Consider the following 20,758-nt stretch of genomic DNA (forward strand, 5'->3'; position numbering starts at 1 on the left):
ATGCATTTATATATGGTACAGCCTTTACAGTATTTTCCTTAAAAAGAGGGATTTTTTATTTTGAAGGTTTAAAAGAACATTCGTATTTTTATTTCATTTTCTTATTTTGATTAGAAATAAAAATTTCTTTATTAAGTAAATAATTGAGATGTATTTTTCTAAAACCCTGTGTTGTGTTACTTTATCTGGAAAGAGGGAATGATTTCATTCTGAGAGAGACATATACAGACACATTTGGTTAAAAATTTTTATTAAAACTATAACTGAAGAAAGGTGATTTCATAGGAAGGTAAAACATTTCATGTGTGTGATTTAAAAAGAAATCCAAGATAATATTTAAAACTGAGTTAATCAGGGTTAAAAAACATTTGGTAAATACCTTAAAAGAACCCAAAAGCCCTGCCCTCATCAATATGACTGCTGAGGGGAGCGCTTCACATTGTTATGCAGTAAGATTTATTTTCTGAAATCTTGCAAGCATGCAATATCAAGAAAAACACTGATTGATTGATTGATTGATTGATTGATTGATTGATTGATTTGATTGATCACATTAGATAAAAAAAATTCGCAGTAGTTATATCTTCATGCCACCGATTGCTTTTCTTTAATCACAGATGACCATCATAAGTCCACGACGTCCTCCTCTTGATTATTTGCCCAGCTCTGTAACCCAGCAATCACATCACGAATATTCATGAGCGATCACATTCAACATACTTGTTGTTATTCATATCATTTGTCATGACTCCAGTGAGTGTTCAGATGCATGCTGAAATCTTAGCCAAGTGAATTTGTATGCATATTAACTACATGCACAAATAGTTACTTACAGCAGTTAGTCATCTTCCTCCAGTTTGGTGACACAGCCGTATTTGCCCATTTGCAAATGTTTGAATAAGAGGTCAAGGCTTTGCAGTAGTCAGCATGCTTTCCGTGAGTGAGACATACATAAAAGAGACACCTGTATTTTAGCTGGTTTAATTGAATTGTACTGTTACAGTTAGCGAAAGGCCCGGTTTCGTCTCCTAGCAAGCCACAGAACTCCGGGCCACTATACCGGCGCTTCTCCTCTTCAGAGCATGACGGGAAGTGCCAGCAATCAGGGTCATTACTGGGAACGCTCCATGACTGCCCCCACTCTGTGTTGTCTTTGACAGCAACACCATCTGGTGTGACAAAGTCATCCTCACGGTTGCCACTGTAGGTTCCACACATGCCCACGATGTTACCAAAGTAGCTACTGGATACAGTCACGTTGAAGAACGCGGCCCAGTCAAATGTGACCTCCAAACCAAAGTCTGTCTTCAGGATTCCCTTATTTCTTGATTGAATTATCGTGACACTCTTAGAGTCCAGATCCACAGGCAAGGCTGATTTTTTCCCATCAACCTAGGCACCACAAAGGAGGGAATTTCATTATTAGATATTCATATTGCATTCATGATTGGTGCATTTTAGTAGATATGGTATACTAGAACTGAATATTAAAGCATATTACACATGATTTATTTAATCTCTTCATGCCACAGCACTTTCATCCATACACACAGTATATCTGAATACCTGATAAACGAGTAGTGTGTTAGCCAGTTAAAAAGAGGGAGGGATTTTTCTTTAGATAATTTAAATTTTATTTTATTCAATAATAATAATAATAATAATAATAATAATAATAATAATTTTACAAAATTAATTATAATTTTATTTTATTTTATTTATGATACAATTTTATTTAATCTTTTTTTAGGTAATTTTTTTAAAACTAAGTACAAATAACTTTTATATTCTGTTGATTTTGGAGGCCACTACAAGCACAAAATATAAGGGCGAAACTAAAATTGTCTAAATCTTTTAAAGATGAAAGACAATTTTATTTTTGCCTTTATATTTTGTGGTTGTAGTGGCCTCCAAAATCAACAGAATATAAAACTTATTTGTACTTCGTTTTAAAAATACACGTGTTCTTGTTTTGTTTTTCTAATACTGAACTATGTGAATAAAATATATATTTTTTCTCTTCATTAGTGATGGTGTTTATGTTGTTTATTTTCATGGCCTTGAAAACACATGCAGTCCGCGTTGGGAAATAACCCATAAATAATTCAGCCTTTAGTATACTGCTAATACATTTTTTAGTGTGTAAGAGTATGTAATGTACAAAGTAGTACAGTAAAGTAACAACAAAGTATAATGGTAATTCACTACAAAATTCACTTTTTTATTAATTGGAGTAAGCCAAAAGTATAACTGAGCATACTATTACTGCAATAAAAATATTAATGGCATATTTCTTGCATATTAGTAGGACTCTCTCAGTAAATTTTTATTATTCTATCCAAATTCACTGGATATGAGCAATCATGTGCTCTGATTGGCTACTCTACTACTAGGATATCAGCTCATATACCATGAGAAGAGAAAAACAAAATGGCAGAGTGTGTTGCTGAATCAACCGAGGATGAAATAAAAACTTTACTCAAAAACAAAACCCCAAAAATTGTTATCAAGAATTTAAAAGAAACAGAAATAGCTAAAAGAATATAGTCCCCCATCCCCACCAGTTCAGCCCAGTCGGTGGCAGTAATGCACCTTTAAGTGGGTGCCGACCACCAAAAAAAACCCTAAAGAAGAAGAAGAAGCAGACCCCCCCCCCCCCCCCCCCCCAAAAAAAAAGCAACAAACTGTGGAATAAAAGTATTTCATGGGAAGAATGTACCTTTTTTATTTTTCAAGAATTATTATTATTATCGCATTTTTCACAAAATTGCTCCGGTCATTTCACCAGTTTGTTTACATTCGAAGCAGAAATGATTTTGTCAGATGTTTTGTAGAAAGTTCTTATTTATCAAATTTGCTAAAAATAAAAATGCTCTGTTTCTCAAAATCGAATGAATGTGGATAGAATAAAATAGTTATTCCACTTAAGCTCATCGTACGCGGCTTATAGACAACTCGGTGCTACGCGCCTCGTCGGCTATCAACTCGTACAACTCGATTTCATGGAATAACTGTTAAATATGCTTAGCATATTTATTTTTCACCAGGGTACACACCAAATTGTTTTTACTATCATCTAGTACCAGTCTTCCATGTATTCAACTTAAAAAGAGGTGAAGTGATTTTTGTTTTGAACAGCTAAAAATATTTTCACTTTACCTCTTAATGATTTTTTATGAACTGTCTGAGTTTTATATTGTTTTTACATTAATTTTCTTCTATATTCTATTTTGACACACTTTTATTATATTTTCTTATATTTATATGGTCGTTTTTCCTTCTTTCTGTCACTGCTTTATTTATAGCATGACTATTATTTTTTACCTATTTTACTATTTGATTTTTGTGTACCATGATTTATTTTTGTTTTGACTTTACACTGTAAAGTACAGTACTTTCAGCCGCATTGTAAGGATGTGAAAGTTTCTATATGTACACTTATTATTATTATTATTATTATTATTATTATTATTATGACTGATCCCCTATGTTAATAATATTCATGTATAATTATAAAAATAATAATAATAATCATGTATAAGAAAAAATGATGGGTTTTACTCACTATCACTTTGTTGTGGTCATGCTGAACAATGGTGATTTCATGCTGGTGGAACTTTATGGTGACTGTGTTTATGTAAGCACCCAATCTAGTGTGGCCGAGTTTGTTCTTGTTAATGATGGTGAACTCTGTGAGGGTTTTGTCTGCACCTGCTGTCTTAACCATCACATAAGAACAGGTACCCTGAAAAGTGAATTTGTTTCCATCGAAAGTTTGATAATTAGGATCTCCAGTAACTAGGCATGAGGCCTTTGAAGTGGGCACACACACTGCCTTCTTGTTCTTCTCCACACATTCTTCTTTTTGACGACATGTTGTCTTGCTGCAGGGATCTTGAATAGATTAAGGCAATGTTGTTATTTTAAATCACATCTTTGATACAGTAGTGTTTGAGGGTTTGTGAACCCTTTAGAATTTTCTATATTTCTGCATAAATATGACCTAAAACATCATCAGATTTTCACACAAGTCCTAAAAGTAGATAAAGAGAGCCCAGTTAAACAAATGAGACAAAAATATTATACTTGGTCATTTATTTATTGAGGAAAATGATCCAGTATTACATATCTGTGGGTGGCAAAAGTATGTGAAGCTCTAGGATTAGCAGTTAATTAGAAGGTGAAATTAGAGTCAGGTGTTTTCAGTCAATGGGATGACAATCAGGTGTGAGTGGGCAGCCTGTTTTATTTAAAGAACAGGGATCTATCAAAGTCTGATCTTCACAACACATGTTTGTGGAAGTGTATCATGGCACGAATAAAGGAGATTTCTGAGGACCTCAGAAAAAGCGTTGTTGATGCTCATCAGGCTGGAAATGTTACAAAACCATCTCTAAAGAGTTTGGACTCCACCGATCCACAGTCAGACAGATTGTGTACAAATGGAGGAAATTCAAGACCATTGTTACCCTCCCCAGGAGTGGTCGACCAACAAAGATCACTCCAAGAGCAAGGCGTGTAATAGTCAGCGAAGTCACAAAGGACCTCAGGGTAACTTCTAAGCAACTGAAGGCCTCTCTCACATTGGCTAATGTTAATGTTCATGAGTCTACCATCAGGAGAACACTGAACAACAATGGTGTGCATGGCAGGGCTGCAAGGAGAAAGCCACTGCTCTCCAAAAAGAACATTGCTGCTCGTCTGCAGTTTGCTAAAGATCATGTGGACAAGCCAGAAGGCTATTGGAAAAATGTTTTGTGGACAGATGAGCCCAAAATAGAACTTTTTGGTTTAAATGAGAAGTGTTATATTTGGAGAAAGGAAAACACTGCATTCCAGCATAAGAACCTTATCCCATCCGTGAAACATGGTGGTAGTAGTATCATGGTTTGGGCCTGTTTTGCCGCATCTGGGCCAGGACGGCTTGCCATCATTGATGGAACAATGAATTCTGAATGATACCAGCGAATTCTAAAGGAAAATGTCAGGACATCTGTCCATGAACTGAATCTCAAGAGAAGGTGGTTCATGCAGCAAGACAACAACCCTAAGCACACAAGTTGTTCTAGCAAAGAATGGTTAAAGAAGAATAAAGTTAATGTTTTGATATGGCCAAGTCAAAGTCCTGACCTTAATCCAATCGAAATGTTGTGGAAGGACCTGAAGCGAGCAGTTCATGTGAGGAAACCCACCAGCTGTTCTGTATGGAGGAATGGGCTAAAATTCCTCCAAGCTGATGTGCAGGACTGATCAACAGTTACCGGAAACGTTTAGTTGCAGTTATTGCTGCACAAGGGGCTCACATCAGATACTGAAAGCAAAGGTTCACATACTTTTGCCACTCACAGATATGTAATATTGGATCATTTTCCTCAATAAATAAATGACTAAGTATAATATTTTTGTCTCATTTGTTTAACTGGGTTCTCTTTATCTACTTTTAGGACTTGTGTGAAAATCTGATGATGTTTTAGGCCATATTTATGCAGAAATATAGAAAATTCTAAAGGGTTCACAAACTTTCAAGCACCCCTGTATACACACTGTGTCCGAAATCACTCACTACTCACTATATACTGGACTATATAGTGAGTTCACTATTTTGTAGTGCTGTCCAAATGTATAGTGAGAATTATTACACCCTATATAGTGCACTCAAAGTATCCCACAATGCACCGTGAAAAGTAGTGTACAACCAATGGTCACTAGCCAAGCGATATATCCCATCATGCATTGCGGTCACACTGAAAAAAAAGGTGTGTTGGGGTGAACGTACAACGGAAGAAACACATTATGAATGGACATTCAAGTGCAATTAAAATAGTAAGAGAATAGAAAAAGCTAAAATAGAATAAGACAAAAAGCCTCAAATTTGATTTAATAAAATGCAGCAGCAAGGAAGAAAGAAAGTATTCAGCCTTGATTCAAAAGAACTGAAAGATGCAACAGACACAAAGTACTTTGTATTGATTAATGTGGGAAATACGCTCAGTATAATATGGATTTATCACAAAAGCACACGCATGTATTTATTATTTTGAATGAAAACCTACCAGCTGACTGATCTGGCACCTTTTAATTGTGCGACAGTAATGATGTAAATAATGGCACGGCGGAGTAGTGTCCAAAAGTGTTTTTTCATTTTACCAATGAGCTCACTATATAGTCCTCTATATATTCATTCCCTAGATAGTGAGTAGGGAGTAGTGAACGAGTGAGTTATTTTGGACACAGGGACAGTCTTTGCATAATAATGAGATTACACTGACTTACCCCACACACATGTTGGAACACCGTCCTGGTTGCGACAGACCTCCTCTTCCTTACAGTCCGTGGACTGACATGAGAATTGACCAGCCTTACAGGTGCATGTCTCTTTACACTGTCTTTGGACTACTGATTCCCCAGACTGCAGGAACATATATTTTAAATATGTGACTGATTTATTTGCCAGGTAAGCCAACAAATCGATTAGAAACTGAAAAGCAATTCACCTTGTAATATTTTCCTTCCACCAAACAACCACAATCTTCTAGAAGCTTACAATCTCCTCCATCAAAGACGAAGCCTTCATCACACTGGCAGCCTTCAAGACACTCTGAACAACTAGGTGACACGGTAAGGCTGGCACAAGTTGATGTGCAAGTGTCCGCACATAGCTCGTAGTGACTTTTTTCAGGACAGGTCATTGCTGGAAAAAGAAGAAAAGGAAAAATGTATTCATTAAAAGCAACATTTGGTCATGACCAAGAAGATTCACTGACTCAAACACTGATTTGTTGAACACAATAGAAGTGAATGTCGATCATGACTGAGAAGATTCAGTGACTCAGACACTGATTTGTTGAACACAATAGAAGTGAATCTCAGTCATGATTAAGAAGATTCACTGACTCAGACACTGATTTGCTGAATACAATAGAAGTGAATGTCGGTCATGACCGAGAAGATTCAGTGACTCAAACACTGGTGCTTTGAATGAGAGAGAAGTGACTCTCAGTCATGGCAGAAAGGATTCACTGTCTCGAATAGTGATTCAAATACTGAATAAGAGACAACTGAATTTTGATCATGCATGATTTCGAAGATTCACTGACTCCAACACTGATTTGTCGAATTCAGTAGGAGCGAATCTCTTTATTGACCAAAAAGAATCAATGAGTGAACACTGATTCACTGAATGAGAGGGAATTTACATGCAAGTTAGGCACATGCCATGAAAAGCATTTCATCTTAACATTAACGTAACTGGATTAAATATTAACCCCTTCAATGCCCTTGGACGAGTCATGTACGTCATGAAATCTTTCACCGCTGTGCCTTATGATGTACGCTACTCGTCACAAACACTTCCTTTTATGTACCTTACATGGCACATTACTTTTACTTCACAGTGGCACATTACTGCGAGTTGGCCTAGTGGTAAGTGTGTTCACCTCTCGATCACGAGTTCTATTTACGGTTGGGTCATACCAAAGATCATCATAAAAATGGTACCCAGTTACTTGGAATACATGGACCCTTGGCGTACATTGTGTTTTCAAGTACTAGTAATTCATGTTTATGGACAGGTTCTCATTGACAAGACCCGCTGTCTTGGTGTTTTTTTGGATGTTTTTGAAGTTGTTTTTGCTTACTAAAGTTATTTTTACTCTACAGCAGTGTTTTTTTGTGATTTTTCTATACAAATATTAAAAATATAAAGTTCTGAACAAGTTAAAGAAAGATTATCAAAATATCCCAATTTTGACCTATTTTTGTCCTATACGCCGGGCACATTACAATTAATTATGGGTGGCAGCTAAGGGGTTAACGAGACCATCAACGACAGTGTAGCTCACTCCGGCCCTGTGAGAAATCAAATCTGGGTAGAAGTTATATGCACCCCAGGTACCCCTACCTTCATGCCAGAAAGAATCGAAATCAGTGAAGGATTGAGAGAGAAGAACTATTTTTCGTGAAATGTGGACGAGGGATAACACATGATGGCATAAGCTCATCGCCTGTTGGCCATATGAGCTAACAACACTAGATCAATGAGTCAGTGGTCAATGGTCAATGGTGGCATCAATTAATCTTTTCAGTAAAGACTGAGATTTGCTCCTCTTGTGTTCAAAGGATCAACGTTGGAATCAGTGAATCTTCTTTTCAGTCATGACCAAGATTCGCTTCTCTTTCATTCAGAGAATCAATTTTTGAATCAGTGGCTCTTTTGAATCAATTTTTGAATCTTCAGTAAGCAATTTATACTGGTCAGGATCACTGCAGATCGGGAGCCTATTCCAGTTCCTGTGTTCCACTGGGCATGAACTGGGAATAAATACACCCTAGCTGGGACACCAGTGCCAATCACAGGGCACCATGTACACACAAATTTACACACAAATTTACACACTCATTCATGCCTAGGGGCAGTTTAGAGTCAACAGTCCACCTGCCACCTGCAAGTTCAGGAGACATGAGGAGAACACCCAAACTCAGGAGCAAAAAGGGGACACTGGAGCTGTTAAGCAGCAATGCTGACAGGAAGCCATGGCCTAATGGTTAGAGAATCAGCTTTGTGGTTGCTGGTTTGAGTCCCTGGACCAGCAAGAATGGCTGAAGTGTCCTTAAGCAAGGCACCTAACCCCCAACTGCTCCCCAGGCTGCTCTGGGTATGTTGTATGTCGTTCTGGACAAGAGCATCTGCTAAATGCCATGTATATAATGTAATGTAATATGTAGGGTGACCCAGTGTGCCACCATGCCACCATTAACAAACAAAACTATTACTATCTAAGCCACAGGCAAACTCCCAGTGATGTCACTATCAAAATAAAATAGCTGCAAAGTCTTACTCTGTGTCATACAACTACTTACGGCAGAAGGTTGCATTCCTCCAGCTGCTGATGGAGATACCAGCTTGCTGACAGCGAACCACATAGTTTTGGAGATGTCTGCAAACAAGTGTCTTGTCCTTTGGTTGTGATACAACATCCTTTACACACGCATCATAGAATGGTAAAGGTGGAATTTTGGAATGACAATTAGAGAATGGGCCTTTCTTTGAAGTTAGGATCTTGCAGTCACTGTCTTTATCTGTTTGGCCTCCTTTTCCACCCTCTGGGCATGTCGAGCCTGGTGGACACCCTGTGTGACAGTTCACTCCTTCCTGAATTATCTGCCATGCTTCCACAAATTTCTCAGCGGAGGAAGCCTGCTTACTATCTGGTGTTAGTAAATCATCTGCCTTGTTGTCGTTATAATTACCACACAGACCTTGAACAGCATTTTTGTATGTGGAAGGGAGTTCAACTGTGGCCATTGACACGGTGTCATAGGTCACCTTCAGTCCAAAAGAGGTTTCCAAGATAATGAATGCACCACCCTGATAGACCTTCACCAGTCCTTCTTCGAGTGTTACTGGGAGAAAAACTTTAACATCATCCACCTGCCAACAAAAAAAATACAGCGACAATTTCCAAGGGTGATTCTTATCATTCTTACCACGTAAAAAGACAAATAACGTTCAGGTGGTAGTGCCCTGGCATGCAGAGATCCTAGTTATTCATATCTTATACTGTCAAACCCACCAAAAAGGCCTTTTGCTATCAGTATACATATCTGATCAGCTCTGTGTTTTAATCTTGGAGGATGCAGAGTTGTATTTATCACTCAAAAATACACCAAGAGTATTCTTTTTCCCCCCAAATTAAATGGCAGATGAGCCAACTGACACATACGTATACTGCAAAAATGGCATTTTAGTGAGTGGAAGTATCTTGAATATAGTCAAATTTATCTTTTATTTCCTAGTATAAGATTATAATAAACCAAATATATGGTTATTAAACCTATAGACATTTTTTCACTAATTTCAGTATTGAATATTGAAGATTGAATATTGTCCCAACATTTTTTGGAAAGTGTAGCAGGCATCAAATTCAGAATGAGTGTATATTTACAAAAAAAAAAAAACCTACAATAAAGTTCATCAGTTTGAACATTAAATTTATTGTCTTTGTATAGTATTCAATTGAATATAGGTCGAAAACCATTTACAAATCATTGCATTCTGTGTTGATTTACATTTTACACAGCGTCCTAACTTTGTTTGGAATTGGGGTTGTAGAAAGAAACAAAAATAATCTGCCAATAGAATGAGATATCAAGCTCAAACTTAATAAAATAAAATAGGGATAATAAGCTTTCATTTTGTTTACTGCAAGTTTATAAAAGAACATACTAAATGAGACTGTCAGTGATGGCGTAACTCATTCCGGCCTCGTCTAGTCCAGAAAGAATGATCTAAAGTGTGCAATAAATGTTGCTAGCTATATAAACTACATACTGTATGAGCTATATACAAGCTATATATAAAAGTGATATCCACCCTAGGAATGCCGACCTATTTGCCAGAAAGAATCCAAAATGGCGAGGAATTGACTGAGAAGAAGCGATTTTTGTTGAACTGCTCATTAAGGCTTAATTAGTCCATAACTTTATTAATAATTGTAATGAGGCAAATCTAGGTAGAAGTTCTATGCACCCTAAGTACCCCACCTTCATGATAGAAAGAATAAAAATCGGTGAAGAATTGAGGGAGAAGAAGTGATTTGGGTGGAAACTGCTCGTTAGGGCTTAATTACTCCATATCTTCATTATTAATTGCAATTATGCATATCTGGGTAGAAGCTATGTGCAACCCAGGCAGACCAACCTTCCTGCCAAAAAGAATAAAAATCGATGAAGAATTGAGAGAGAAGAAGCGATTTTCGTGAAATGTGAATGACGACGACGGACGGACGATGGACAACACATGATGGGATAAACTCATCACATGAGCTAACAATGAAATTTGACTATATTCAAGATGTTTCCACTTTCTAAGATGTTTTTTTTTTTGCAGTGTGAATCTGGAATATTTGAGAGTTGGGTTGATGTTTTGAACTCTCTGATATTAACCAACACCACCTGGAAGCCTTCATTTTTCCCACTTGAAGGTTGTTGTTGTTTTGCATCAAGCTTAATGGAGAATGGTTTGGGTTCATCAAAAATCTACAAATGTATGTTTGACTTTTGATAAGTATCTATTTAAGATTAGTTAATTATATTTATTACAGGTTCCCACAAGCTGTCAACTCTGTTACTTTACAGATCATTTAATGCAAGGTAATGCAATTTTCACGTAATATTATCTATGTAGCTGGCATCTGGACATCTTCGTAATATCACCCCTTATGGATAAAAATACAGCTAAACAAATTACCCTTATTTCCCATGGATGTCCAGGAATCAGGGCAATCATATAATCATCTAAATTTATGTTGATTCTTCTTGTGACCACTATGTCAGATGATACTTCCTGCACTGTGACACTGAAAGGTATTATCTTCACATCTGCAGTCTGGACTGTTTCCACCAATCTGTACAAACAGTTCCCTTGTACACTGATCTGGTTTCCATCATATGAGTTGTAGATCCCAGATCCAGAGATTGAGCAAGATCCTTTTCCATCAGGATAGCAGGCTTGAATCCCGTCACGGATTTCACATTGCTCATTACGGCCGCAGGAGAAATCGTTTTTGCATGTGACTTTTCCTTGCTCCTCACAGACACACCTCTCACTGCACTTGCCTTTGGGGTAAAAGGCTTGGCCCAGGTTATAGTACTGGCCTTCATACGCACATCCACATCGCTCCATTGGCACACACTCGCTGTTGCTCAGGACAAATCCATCATCACACACACAGCCTTCAGTGCAGGGTGCACGCTGGCAAGCCGTGGGCTCTGTGAAGCCATTGCAGGTCTGGGGACATCCAGCACCACACACATCATAGTGGCTATTCGCTTTGCAGGATGCAGCTGTGAAGAGAGTATCAGAGACTAGTTAATCACACACACACACACACACACACACACACACACACACACACACACACACACACACACCTCCAAGTAGAATGGGTAATGGATATCAAGATGACCTGAAATGAATGCCATATTTAAATAACAAGGGACAGGGCTGGGAACTGGAATACATAATTAAGGTAAAATGTTCTCATAATACTTCATAAGAACTTACGACAGAAACGATCAGTTCTCCATTTCCCCACGATGACGAGTGCTTCCTGGCATGCAGCCGTGTAGGCTGTAAGTGCACCGCAGAGGGCTGTAGAATGACCACCGTACATACACAGATCATACACGCAGTCTTCATAGAACTTGGTGGGATTGATTTGGCTATGGCATGCTTTAAATGGGCCATTTGTGTCTGTAATCAGGCTACAAGGTTTTGTGAAAACATCCTTATTCCTTTCAGCAGCATCACATTTGGGACACTTTTGGCCTTTGCACTCTTCCGAGCAATCAGAATCATTTCTGGCTTTCCAGCTGTTTCCAAATGTAGTTGGGTTTGTTGTAATGACTTTGTTTGGGAAGGCCAGGTCGTCATTTGTGTTTCCATTCCAATTACCACAGAGACCTCCTACCAGGTTACTGTATGTGCTGGGGAGAGTGATGTCAACGTAACTACCCCAGTTAAATTTGACCTTCATGCCAAAATTTGTTTGAACAACTCCAAAGTAACCATTGTGGAATATGGATAGCTGACCATCCTCTGTCTCAAATGGCAAATTTACAAACAGGTTGTTGACCTATGAAAAAGATGGAAAGATTATTATGCATTACTTTTTTCCACTGTACACTATTAGTCAGTTAAATTAGAGCTACAAGTACATGCACTTTAACTGTCATCGCAAATAAAAAATTATTTGTCAAATAGTTACTACATAATTAGCCATTTATATGTGTACAAGGTCAAAGCTCTAAGGCAGGATTACCAACACTTACCAACACTTTACCAAAATAGTCTTTAGTCATGATAATAGTGTAGCCAAAAATTTTGATCTCCACTGTTTTGGTGAAGGAAACAGCCTTATTCAGTCCTCTGTTTTCATTCTTGACAAGAACTTCGAAGGGCACCAGTGCCTTGTCAGATGTGTCGACCAGTTTAGAAAGGTAATATGTGCAAGTACCTTGGAAATCAAAGCGCCTCCTGTCAAAGGTTAAATAGTGTGGATCTCCACTGCCCACACAATGCCCATAGGATAGTGGATAGCAACCCTTCACACCATTCTGGACTTTACACTCTTCGGATTTCTTGCACTTTGTGGATACACACTTGACCTGTCCTGATATGCAGGAGCATTTCTGATTGCAGGTCTGGTCACCCCAGAATGTCACACCAGGAATATAATAACGATTTTTATAGGTACAGCCACATTGCGCCAATGCCACACACTGGTCTCCACTGAGGACAAAACCTTTATTGCACTGGCAGCCCTCCAAACAAGGCTTTTCACATTTGCTTGGTGCATCTTGATCTGCACAGGAGGCAGGGCATGCTGTTCCACAAGGCTCATAGTGGCTGTTTACTGGGCATTGCAATGCTGTTAATGTATGAAAAAGAAACATTTACAAGATTAAATTGACTTCCTTCAAGAGTCAGGAAACATTATGTGCCAGATTTAGACTTGGAGATTTAATTCAGTGATGTAAATCCAAAATTACAACAATTACCAACCAAGATCGTCAGTGATGGAGTAGCTCACTCCAGCCCTATCTAGTCCAGAAAGAACGATCTAAAGTGGGCCACCTTACGCAATAAATGTTGCAACCTATATACACTGTATATAAGCTATATATAGAAGCGATATCCACCCTAAGAATATTGACCTATTTGCCAGAAAGAATCCAAAACGGCGAGGAATTGACCAAGAAGAAATTATTTTTGTTGAACTGCTCATTAAGGCTTAATTAGTCCATATCTTCATTAATAATTGTAATGAAGCAAATCTGGGTAGAAGTTATATGCATCCTAGGTACCTCTACCTTCATTACAGAAAGAATCAAAATTGGTGAAGAATTGAGGGAGAAGAAGCGATTTGTGTGGAAACTGCTCATTAGGGCTTAATTACTCCATATAAACATTATTAATTGCAATTATACAAATTGGGGTAGAAGCTATGTGCACTGGGCGGCACGGTGGTGTAGTGGTTAGCACTGTCGCCTCACAACAAGAAGGTTCTGGGTTCGAGCCCAGTAGCTAACGGGGGCCTTTCTGTGTGGAGTTTGCATGTGTCTCCCCATGTCTGCGTGGGTTTCCTTCACAGTCCAAAGACATGCAGGTTCAGCTAATTGGTGGCTCTAAATTGACTGTAGGTGTGGCTAATTGATGGCTCTAAATTGACTGTAGGTGTGAATGGTTGTTTGTCTCTATGTGTCGGCCCTGCAATGACCTGCTGACCTGTCCAGGGTGTACCCCGCCTCTCACCCATAGTCAGCTGGGATTCAAATTCAAAACACTTTATTTGTCCTCTGGGGCAATTTAAAGGCATGCAGAGAAGCACAGTTCAGCACATAATAAAAAAAACCTTCAAATATTAAACACAAAAATTATGACAGTGTGCAAGGTGGCAGTACATGGATAAATAACTGTACAGTAGTACAATATGTATAAATATGATAATTTAAAAAAATATATGGATAAAAGTTGGATATGCTCCAACTTGCCTTCGACCCTGCACAGGATAAGCAGTTATGGATAATGGATGGATGGATGGATGGATGGATGGATGGATGGATGGATGGATGGCTATATGCACCCCAGGCAGACCTATCATCCTGTCCAAAAAAAATCGATGAAGAATTGAGAGAGAAGAAGCGATTTTCGTGAAATTTGTATGATGCCGGACGGATGATGGACAACACATGATGGCATAAGCTCATCGCCTGTCAGCCAGATGAGCTAATAAACTATGCATGCATTTCCAAATATGTTAAAGATATCTAATATCACAATTAATTGAACTGTCTTCACTTACAACACTCAGACAGAATCCTCCAGTTGGCTTCGATCTTCACTCCAGCTGCCATACAAGCCTCAGCATAGCTCTGCATGTTTTCACAGAGTAAATGTCTAATGCCTCTGTTGATGCACACGTCGTACACACAATTGTCTAAGTATGCACTTGGGTCAACAGTCTTGTGGCACTTGGCAAATGGCCCTTTTTGTTCTGCCATGAGACCACAGTAATTGTTTGCACTATATGTTTCTTTAAGCTCAGGTGAGCAGAGGAGGCACTTGCCCTGACAGTCATCATGGCAGAACAAGTCATTGTCTGAAACTTTCCAGCTCTTGGCAAACATCAGGATAGTGTCAAGTTTCCTTCCCTTGGGGTCTAACAGCTCATCTCCCCAGTCTCCATTGTAGTTTCCACAAAGTCCACCAAGTGACCCAAAGTAAGTGCTGGGCACTGTTATGTATAGCATCATGTTCCAGTCATATTTCACCTCTAAGCCAAAGTCTGTCGTTATGAGGGCATTCCAACCACTTTGCACCACTTGTATCTTTCCTTCAGCGAGATGTACAGGCAAGTAAGTGATTTCACCATCCACCTGAAAAGGGTACAGAAGCAAAATGAATGTTTTCTCAAAAAAAAATGAACAGCCAATTAACATTTATATATTTGCTCAACTTACCTCAACAACACCCCTTGTTTTACTGACAACTATTGTATGATTGTACACATTTAGTGATACAGTCCTCACATAGGACACCAAATTACTCCCCCTGCGATTATTCTTTGCCAAAACTGTGAAGGGGACAAGGCCTTTCTCAGTTTTTACAGTAGTAGCCATGGTGTAGGTGCACGTGCCCTGGAAATCGTATCGTTTCCCATCAAAAGTTCTGTAGTGTGGATCCCCGGTAGCCCAACATGTTGATGTGTCAACATTGACACAGACACCGTTCTCGCACCTCTGTCTCCAACGGCATTTAACAGACTCGCAGGGATTTGGCGGAGGTGGTGGTGGAGAAGGCTCTGAAAGACAAAGCTTAGAATTTTAGTGTTTTACATTCAAAGGTAATTTAATTTGTTTTAATATAAATTGTCCTTATACAGATTATGACCTACCGTTGCACACTCCTGTTGTGGCATAACCATGCCTGGTTTTCCCACCATAAACATAGACAGCTTGTGGTTTGTCACTGGCTATGGTGAAAGGGCCTTTTGTTTTACCCATTGGTTTAATTGCCCATCTATACTTCATGTTGGCAGGAAAAACTTGCAAGACACCCAAAATAGATTGACTGCGGTCCTCCTCTGAGACAACAACAGCATAATTGTCATACGTATCTTGTCCATAAACAGTCCATGTTTTGGACATTTGTGATACAGGAATTATGTTAGTCAAGAACTCATCATTGGGGAGGTTGGAACTGGAAAACATAACCATTATCTTTTTATTGCTTCGGATCACTGTTGGCAAAGTAACTGAAGCATCAAGAAGTTCTCCAGAAGAAAGTGACGTTTTCTGGGATAATGGGCCATGAAAAACTGTCACATCAGTATTATCCTCAGTTGCAATAACATGTACTTTATCCTGGGCAAAAGATAAGCCATGCATGGGAGGGACTAAGTACTCATCAGAGAGCAACTCTATTGGCACCAGCTGTTCATAGACATGCTCGCAGGTACCAGTGATTGCGAGGCACTCATGTCCTCCCAGGACGGCTACAGGGAACTGAGACTCAATCTTAGTTCCTGTTAAGGTCTTCATACTCTGAAGCAGATAAACTTCATAAGGACCTAATTTAATAGACTTCATCATTCCTTGCTGCAAGTGTACATTGTTTTGAAGCTGGAGGTTGAAATATGGTAGAATATTAATTGTGTTGGCTTCCTTGCCATTGACGATAGCCACAATCTTATTGAAGGAAGGTCCTTCTGGAGTGAAGGCAACATAGCTCTTGCCAAGTTGGTGATTGGGAAAGATCACACTGCTGTCCCCAGTATACGATTTGATGTGAGAGGACACCACTGAGATGTCTGTATTAGAGGTAATCAGCACTGTTTTGGCTGAGACTCCAGCTTGACCAATCTCAGCTCTGGCTGGGAGGGTGATGTAGCTGGTAGAACCTCTGTTTATACTTAGTGTTTCTCTATAATTGAGCCCCTTGATTTCGACTGTAACAAGAGCTGAGGCCTCGTGGGCTGTGATGGTAAGCCTGGGTATGGCTGAGCCATCATTAACGTTATAATTAGGCATGAAGGTAGTGATGAACTCCCGGCCTAATGGGCAACCACTGACTGCTGCAGAGAGAGAGAGAGAGAGAGGTAAAAAAGTACTGTTAGCTACTTTGTACTGTTATGTGCATATAATACAGTACCAGTGAAAAGTTTGGGTATACCTTCTGATTCAACGTCTTTGCTTATTTTTATGAATTAAGTCACTTCATGTCTTAAAGTAATGATGGATGCCGTTTCTCTTTACTTAGTCAAGCAGTTCTTGACAGAAAATGGATTACTCCAGTTATGGATGGAATAGGGCTGTTAACTGTATTTTTATTATTTACTATTTACTGTTTGATCTCAGACGCATTAAGGAGGCTAGAAACTCATCCACTAATTAACTTTTGATGAGACACAGCTGTTAATTGAAAAGCATTCCAGGTGACTACCTTATGAAGCTCATCTCATCTCATCTCATCTCATCTCATCTCATCTCATTATCTCTAGCCGCTTTATCCTGTTCTACAGGGCTGCAGGCAAGCTGGAGCCTACCCCAGCTGACTACGGGCGAAAGGCAGGGTACACCCTGGTTAAGATAATACCAATAGTGTGCAAAGCATCATCAAGGTAAAGGATAGATACTTTGAAATATCTAAAATATGAAACATTTTGGTTTTTTTAAACACTTTTTTGTTTCCCACATAATTCCATATATTTCCAGGTGTTATTTCATAATTTTGGCCTCTTCAGTATTGTTCCACAATGTAGAACATAATCAAAATACAGAAAAACCTATGAATGAGTAGAGTAGGGATGTACAAACTTTTTACTGGTATTGTAGATTAATTGTGGTTATACACAAAGGGCAAGACCAAGATTTTGTTTCTGCTAAAGAAAAAGGTAACATCATTGTAAGTAACCATATTTTACTTCTGAGTCAGAATTCAGAGAGTAGGAAAAACTGAATCCCCATGTCAAGGAAAAAAAAAATATTAAATTATGTAGTTTTTCAGTATAGTATAATCCATAATTCATTCAGACTTATAGTGATATCTTCACAGGCTGAATTTCACAGTAAGATAGAGTGGTAAGCACATACGCCAATCAGCATAACATTAAAACCATTGACAGGTGAAGTGAATAATTAACAATTATTCCACGGAATTGAGTCATACATGAGCTGAAAGCCGATGTGTAGCGCCAAATTGGCTATAAGCCATGTATGACGAGATTGAGTGGAATAACTGTTTTAGAAAGAAAGAAAGAAAGAAAGAAAGAAAGAAAGAAAGAAAGAAAGAAAGAAAGAAAGAAAGAAAGAAAGCACATCTTTATTCATCACACACTTGTGAAATTCCTCTCTGCATTTAACCCATCTTTATTCTATCCACATTCACTGGATTTTGAGAAACTGAGCATTTTTATTTTTTGCAAATTCGATAAATAAAAACTTTATAAAAAACGTCCGACAAAATCATTTCTACTTTGGTGGACTTCTTAAAAACCTATCAATGGCTGCACGAATTGTCTTTCGTGTTTGTTTGTTTTTCGTAGAAAATGCCGTCTTGCTGTCACGCCAAGGTATACAATAGCTTTAGACATTTATTTAATTCTTCCTTGGACATTTCAGTGATGTAATTTTCAAACTTCTTTCCGCTTTTAAACCAATCTAAAAAATTCAACAAATTTTAATGCTTAAAGATGAAGAATGTAAACAAACAAACCAGCGAAATGACAGGAGCAATTTGTGAAAAATGCTATAATAATAGTAATTCTTGAAAAGTAAAAAAGATATGTTCTTACCATCAAATACTTTCATTCCATATTTTGTTGCTTTTTTTTGTATTTTTTGAGGGTTTTTTTCGAGTAGAGTTTTTATTTCATCCTCAGTTGGTTTAGCAAAATGCTCTGCCATTTTGTTTTTCTCTACTCACGGTATATGAGCTGATAGCCTAGTAATAGAGTAGCCAAGCAGAGCATGCGATTGCTCATATCCAGTGAATGTGGATATAATAACCTTGAATTATCTCATTACAGTGTCACCTGTCAAGGGGTGGGATATATTAAGCATCAAGAGAATAATCAGTTCTTGAAGTTGATGTGTTGGAAGCAGGAAAAATGGGCGAGTGTAAACATCTGAGCGACTTTGACAAGGGCCAAATTGTGATGGTTATATGAGCGGGTCTGAGCATCTCCAAAATGGCACATCTTGTGGGGTGTTCCCGGTATGCAGTTGTTAGTACCTACCAAACGTTGTCCAGGGATCCTAAGGACAAATGGTCACTGCTCACCATATACAAGCTGACTATATTGAAATCTTTTATGATGTAATTTCGATGCACTCAAAGAATGTCTGTTCATTAATATTCCTTTTGAATAATTTTTAATTCATTCATGAGATTTAGTCCTACGTGAATATATTCGCAGCAGCAATCAATACTCTAATATGATTTTAGGAGTTATTTAGCTCTATCTCTGATTTTATAACAATAAAATAAAGCTTATATTAAAATAAAGAGCATATGTTATAGGCTATTCAGCACAGTTATTGGCAATATAAGTAATATTTATCTTTAATCATCTTCCCTCAAACAGAATGAGTTTAAATAATGTTCATACCCTATATACCGTCAATACTTAGCTCAATGTTTTATTTTTTTTTAACCCAGAAACCATGTACATACTGATGAACATCCTGATTTCTTAGCTTACCATTTGCATTTAGAATGCCAATGTAGAGCAGGAAAAATTTAATCCCCATGTCTGTAAAAAAAATTATGTTAAATAGCATTATTTTCAAGAATTGATCCAAAATTAATTCAGACCTTTAGTGCTATATTCATAGGCAGAGTAAAGACATACGTACCTGCAGCCTACAATAAGTGACACCTATCATAGGAGGTTTAAATAGCATTGCAGATGAGATCATTCTCAAATATTTATCTAAGTGTTTGTCAGGAACAGGATCTAATTTTTATGTTTTTATGCAAATCTACAATCATATTTGTGCATGTAGTTGCTCATCATAGAAGTATTATCAGTGTCCTCAATAAAACAAACACATGCTGCTCGAGGTTCAATTTGGGTTAATCCCTCAAGAGCAATATTTATGTATTTGGATTTGGAAAGGGTTGGGTTTCTCGGACTAGGTACAAAATTAAAGCCGATGTACAAATATTGACCTTTTTTCTTAAATGTTCCATGCCTATATGTCTGTTGGGCTGTATGGTATTTGAAAGAAATTTGAAAAATAAAATAAAATAAAATAAAATCAACAAAAGTTTATTAAACCACAAATGATCTCTCATATTAATTGTGTTCAGTTTACTGTCTTCTTTAAGTTTCCAACACTAATCCCAGTAAATAGACTAATTTTTGAAAACATCAGACAAAAAAATCCTAACTACTAATTTAAGGACAGACAATTTAAGTAACCCTTTAGTTAACAATACACCTGAATTAGATCAGCAATTAGAATGTTTTACTTAGAGAAACTGAACTAACTTCACTACTTTCCACATCAAAATCTTCTACTTGTGTACTAGATCCCCTACCTACACGACTCTTCAAACAAATAACATCAGAAGCAATTAAACCACTTCTAAAAAATAATCAAGTCTTCCCTTAGAATTGGCTATGTACCTAAATCCTTTAAACTTGCAGTTATCAAACCCCTGATTAAAAAAAACTGACCTTGACCCCTGTCA

General features: G+C 37.9%; 1 protein-coding gene across 1 annotated transcript; it reads right to left on the bottom strand.

Annotated features, from left to right (window-relative positions):
* Positions 1-233: 233 nt before the first annotated feature.
* LOC132867461 (IgGFc-binding protein-like) lies at positions 234-19,846 on the bottom strand. Its single transcript, XM_060900384.1, has 13 exons — positions 19,764-19,846; positions 15,957-17,135; positions 15,523-15,863; positions 14,865-15,438; positions 12,832-13,430; positions 12,065-12,635; positions 11,249-11,844; positions 8,860-9,430; positions 6,495-6,691; positions 6,274-6,409; positions 3,566-3,894; positions 834-1,392; positions 234-666 (listed from the first exon to the last, which is right to left on the bottom strand). Coding segments are annotated over exons 1-13 (5,733 nt in total). The 5' UTR covers positions 19,843-19,846; the 3' UTR covers positions 234-664.
* Positions 19,847-20,758: the final 912 nt, after the last annotated feature.

The sequence above is a fragment of the Neoarius graeffei genome, chromosome 19 (assembly GCF_027579695.1).
Source record: "Neoarius graeffei isolate fNeoGra1 chromosome 19, fNeoGra1.pri, whole genome shotgun sequence".
Classification (NCBI taxonomy): domain Eukaryota; kingdom Metazoa; phylum Chordata; class Actinopteri; order Siluriformes; family Ariidae; genus Neoarius; species Neoarius graeffei.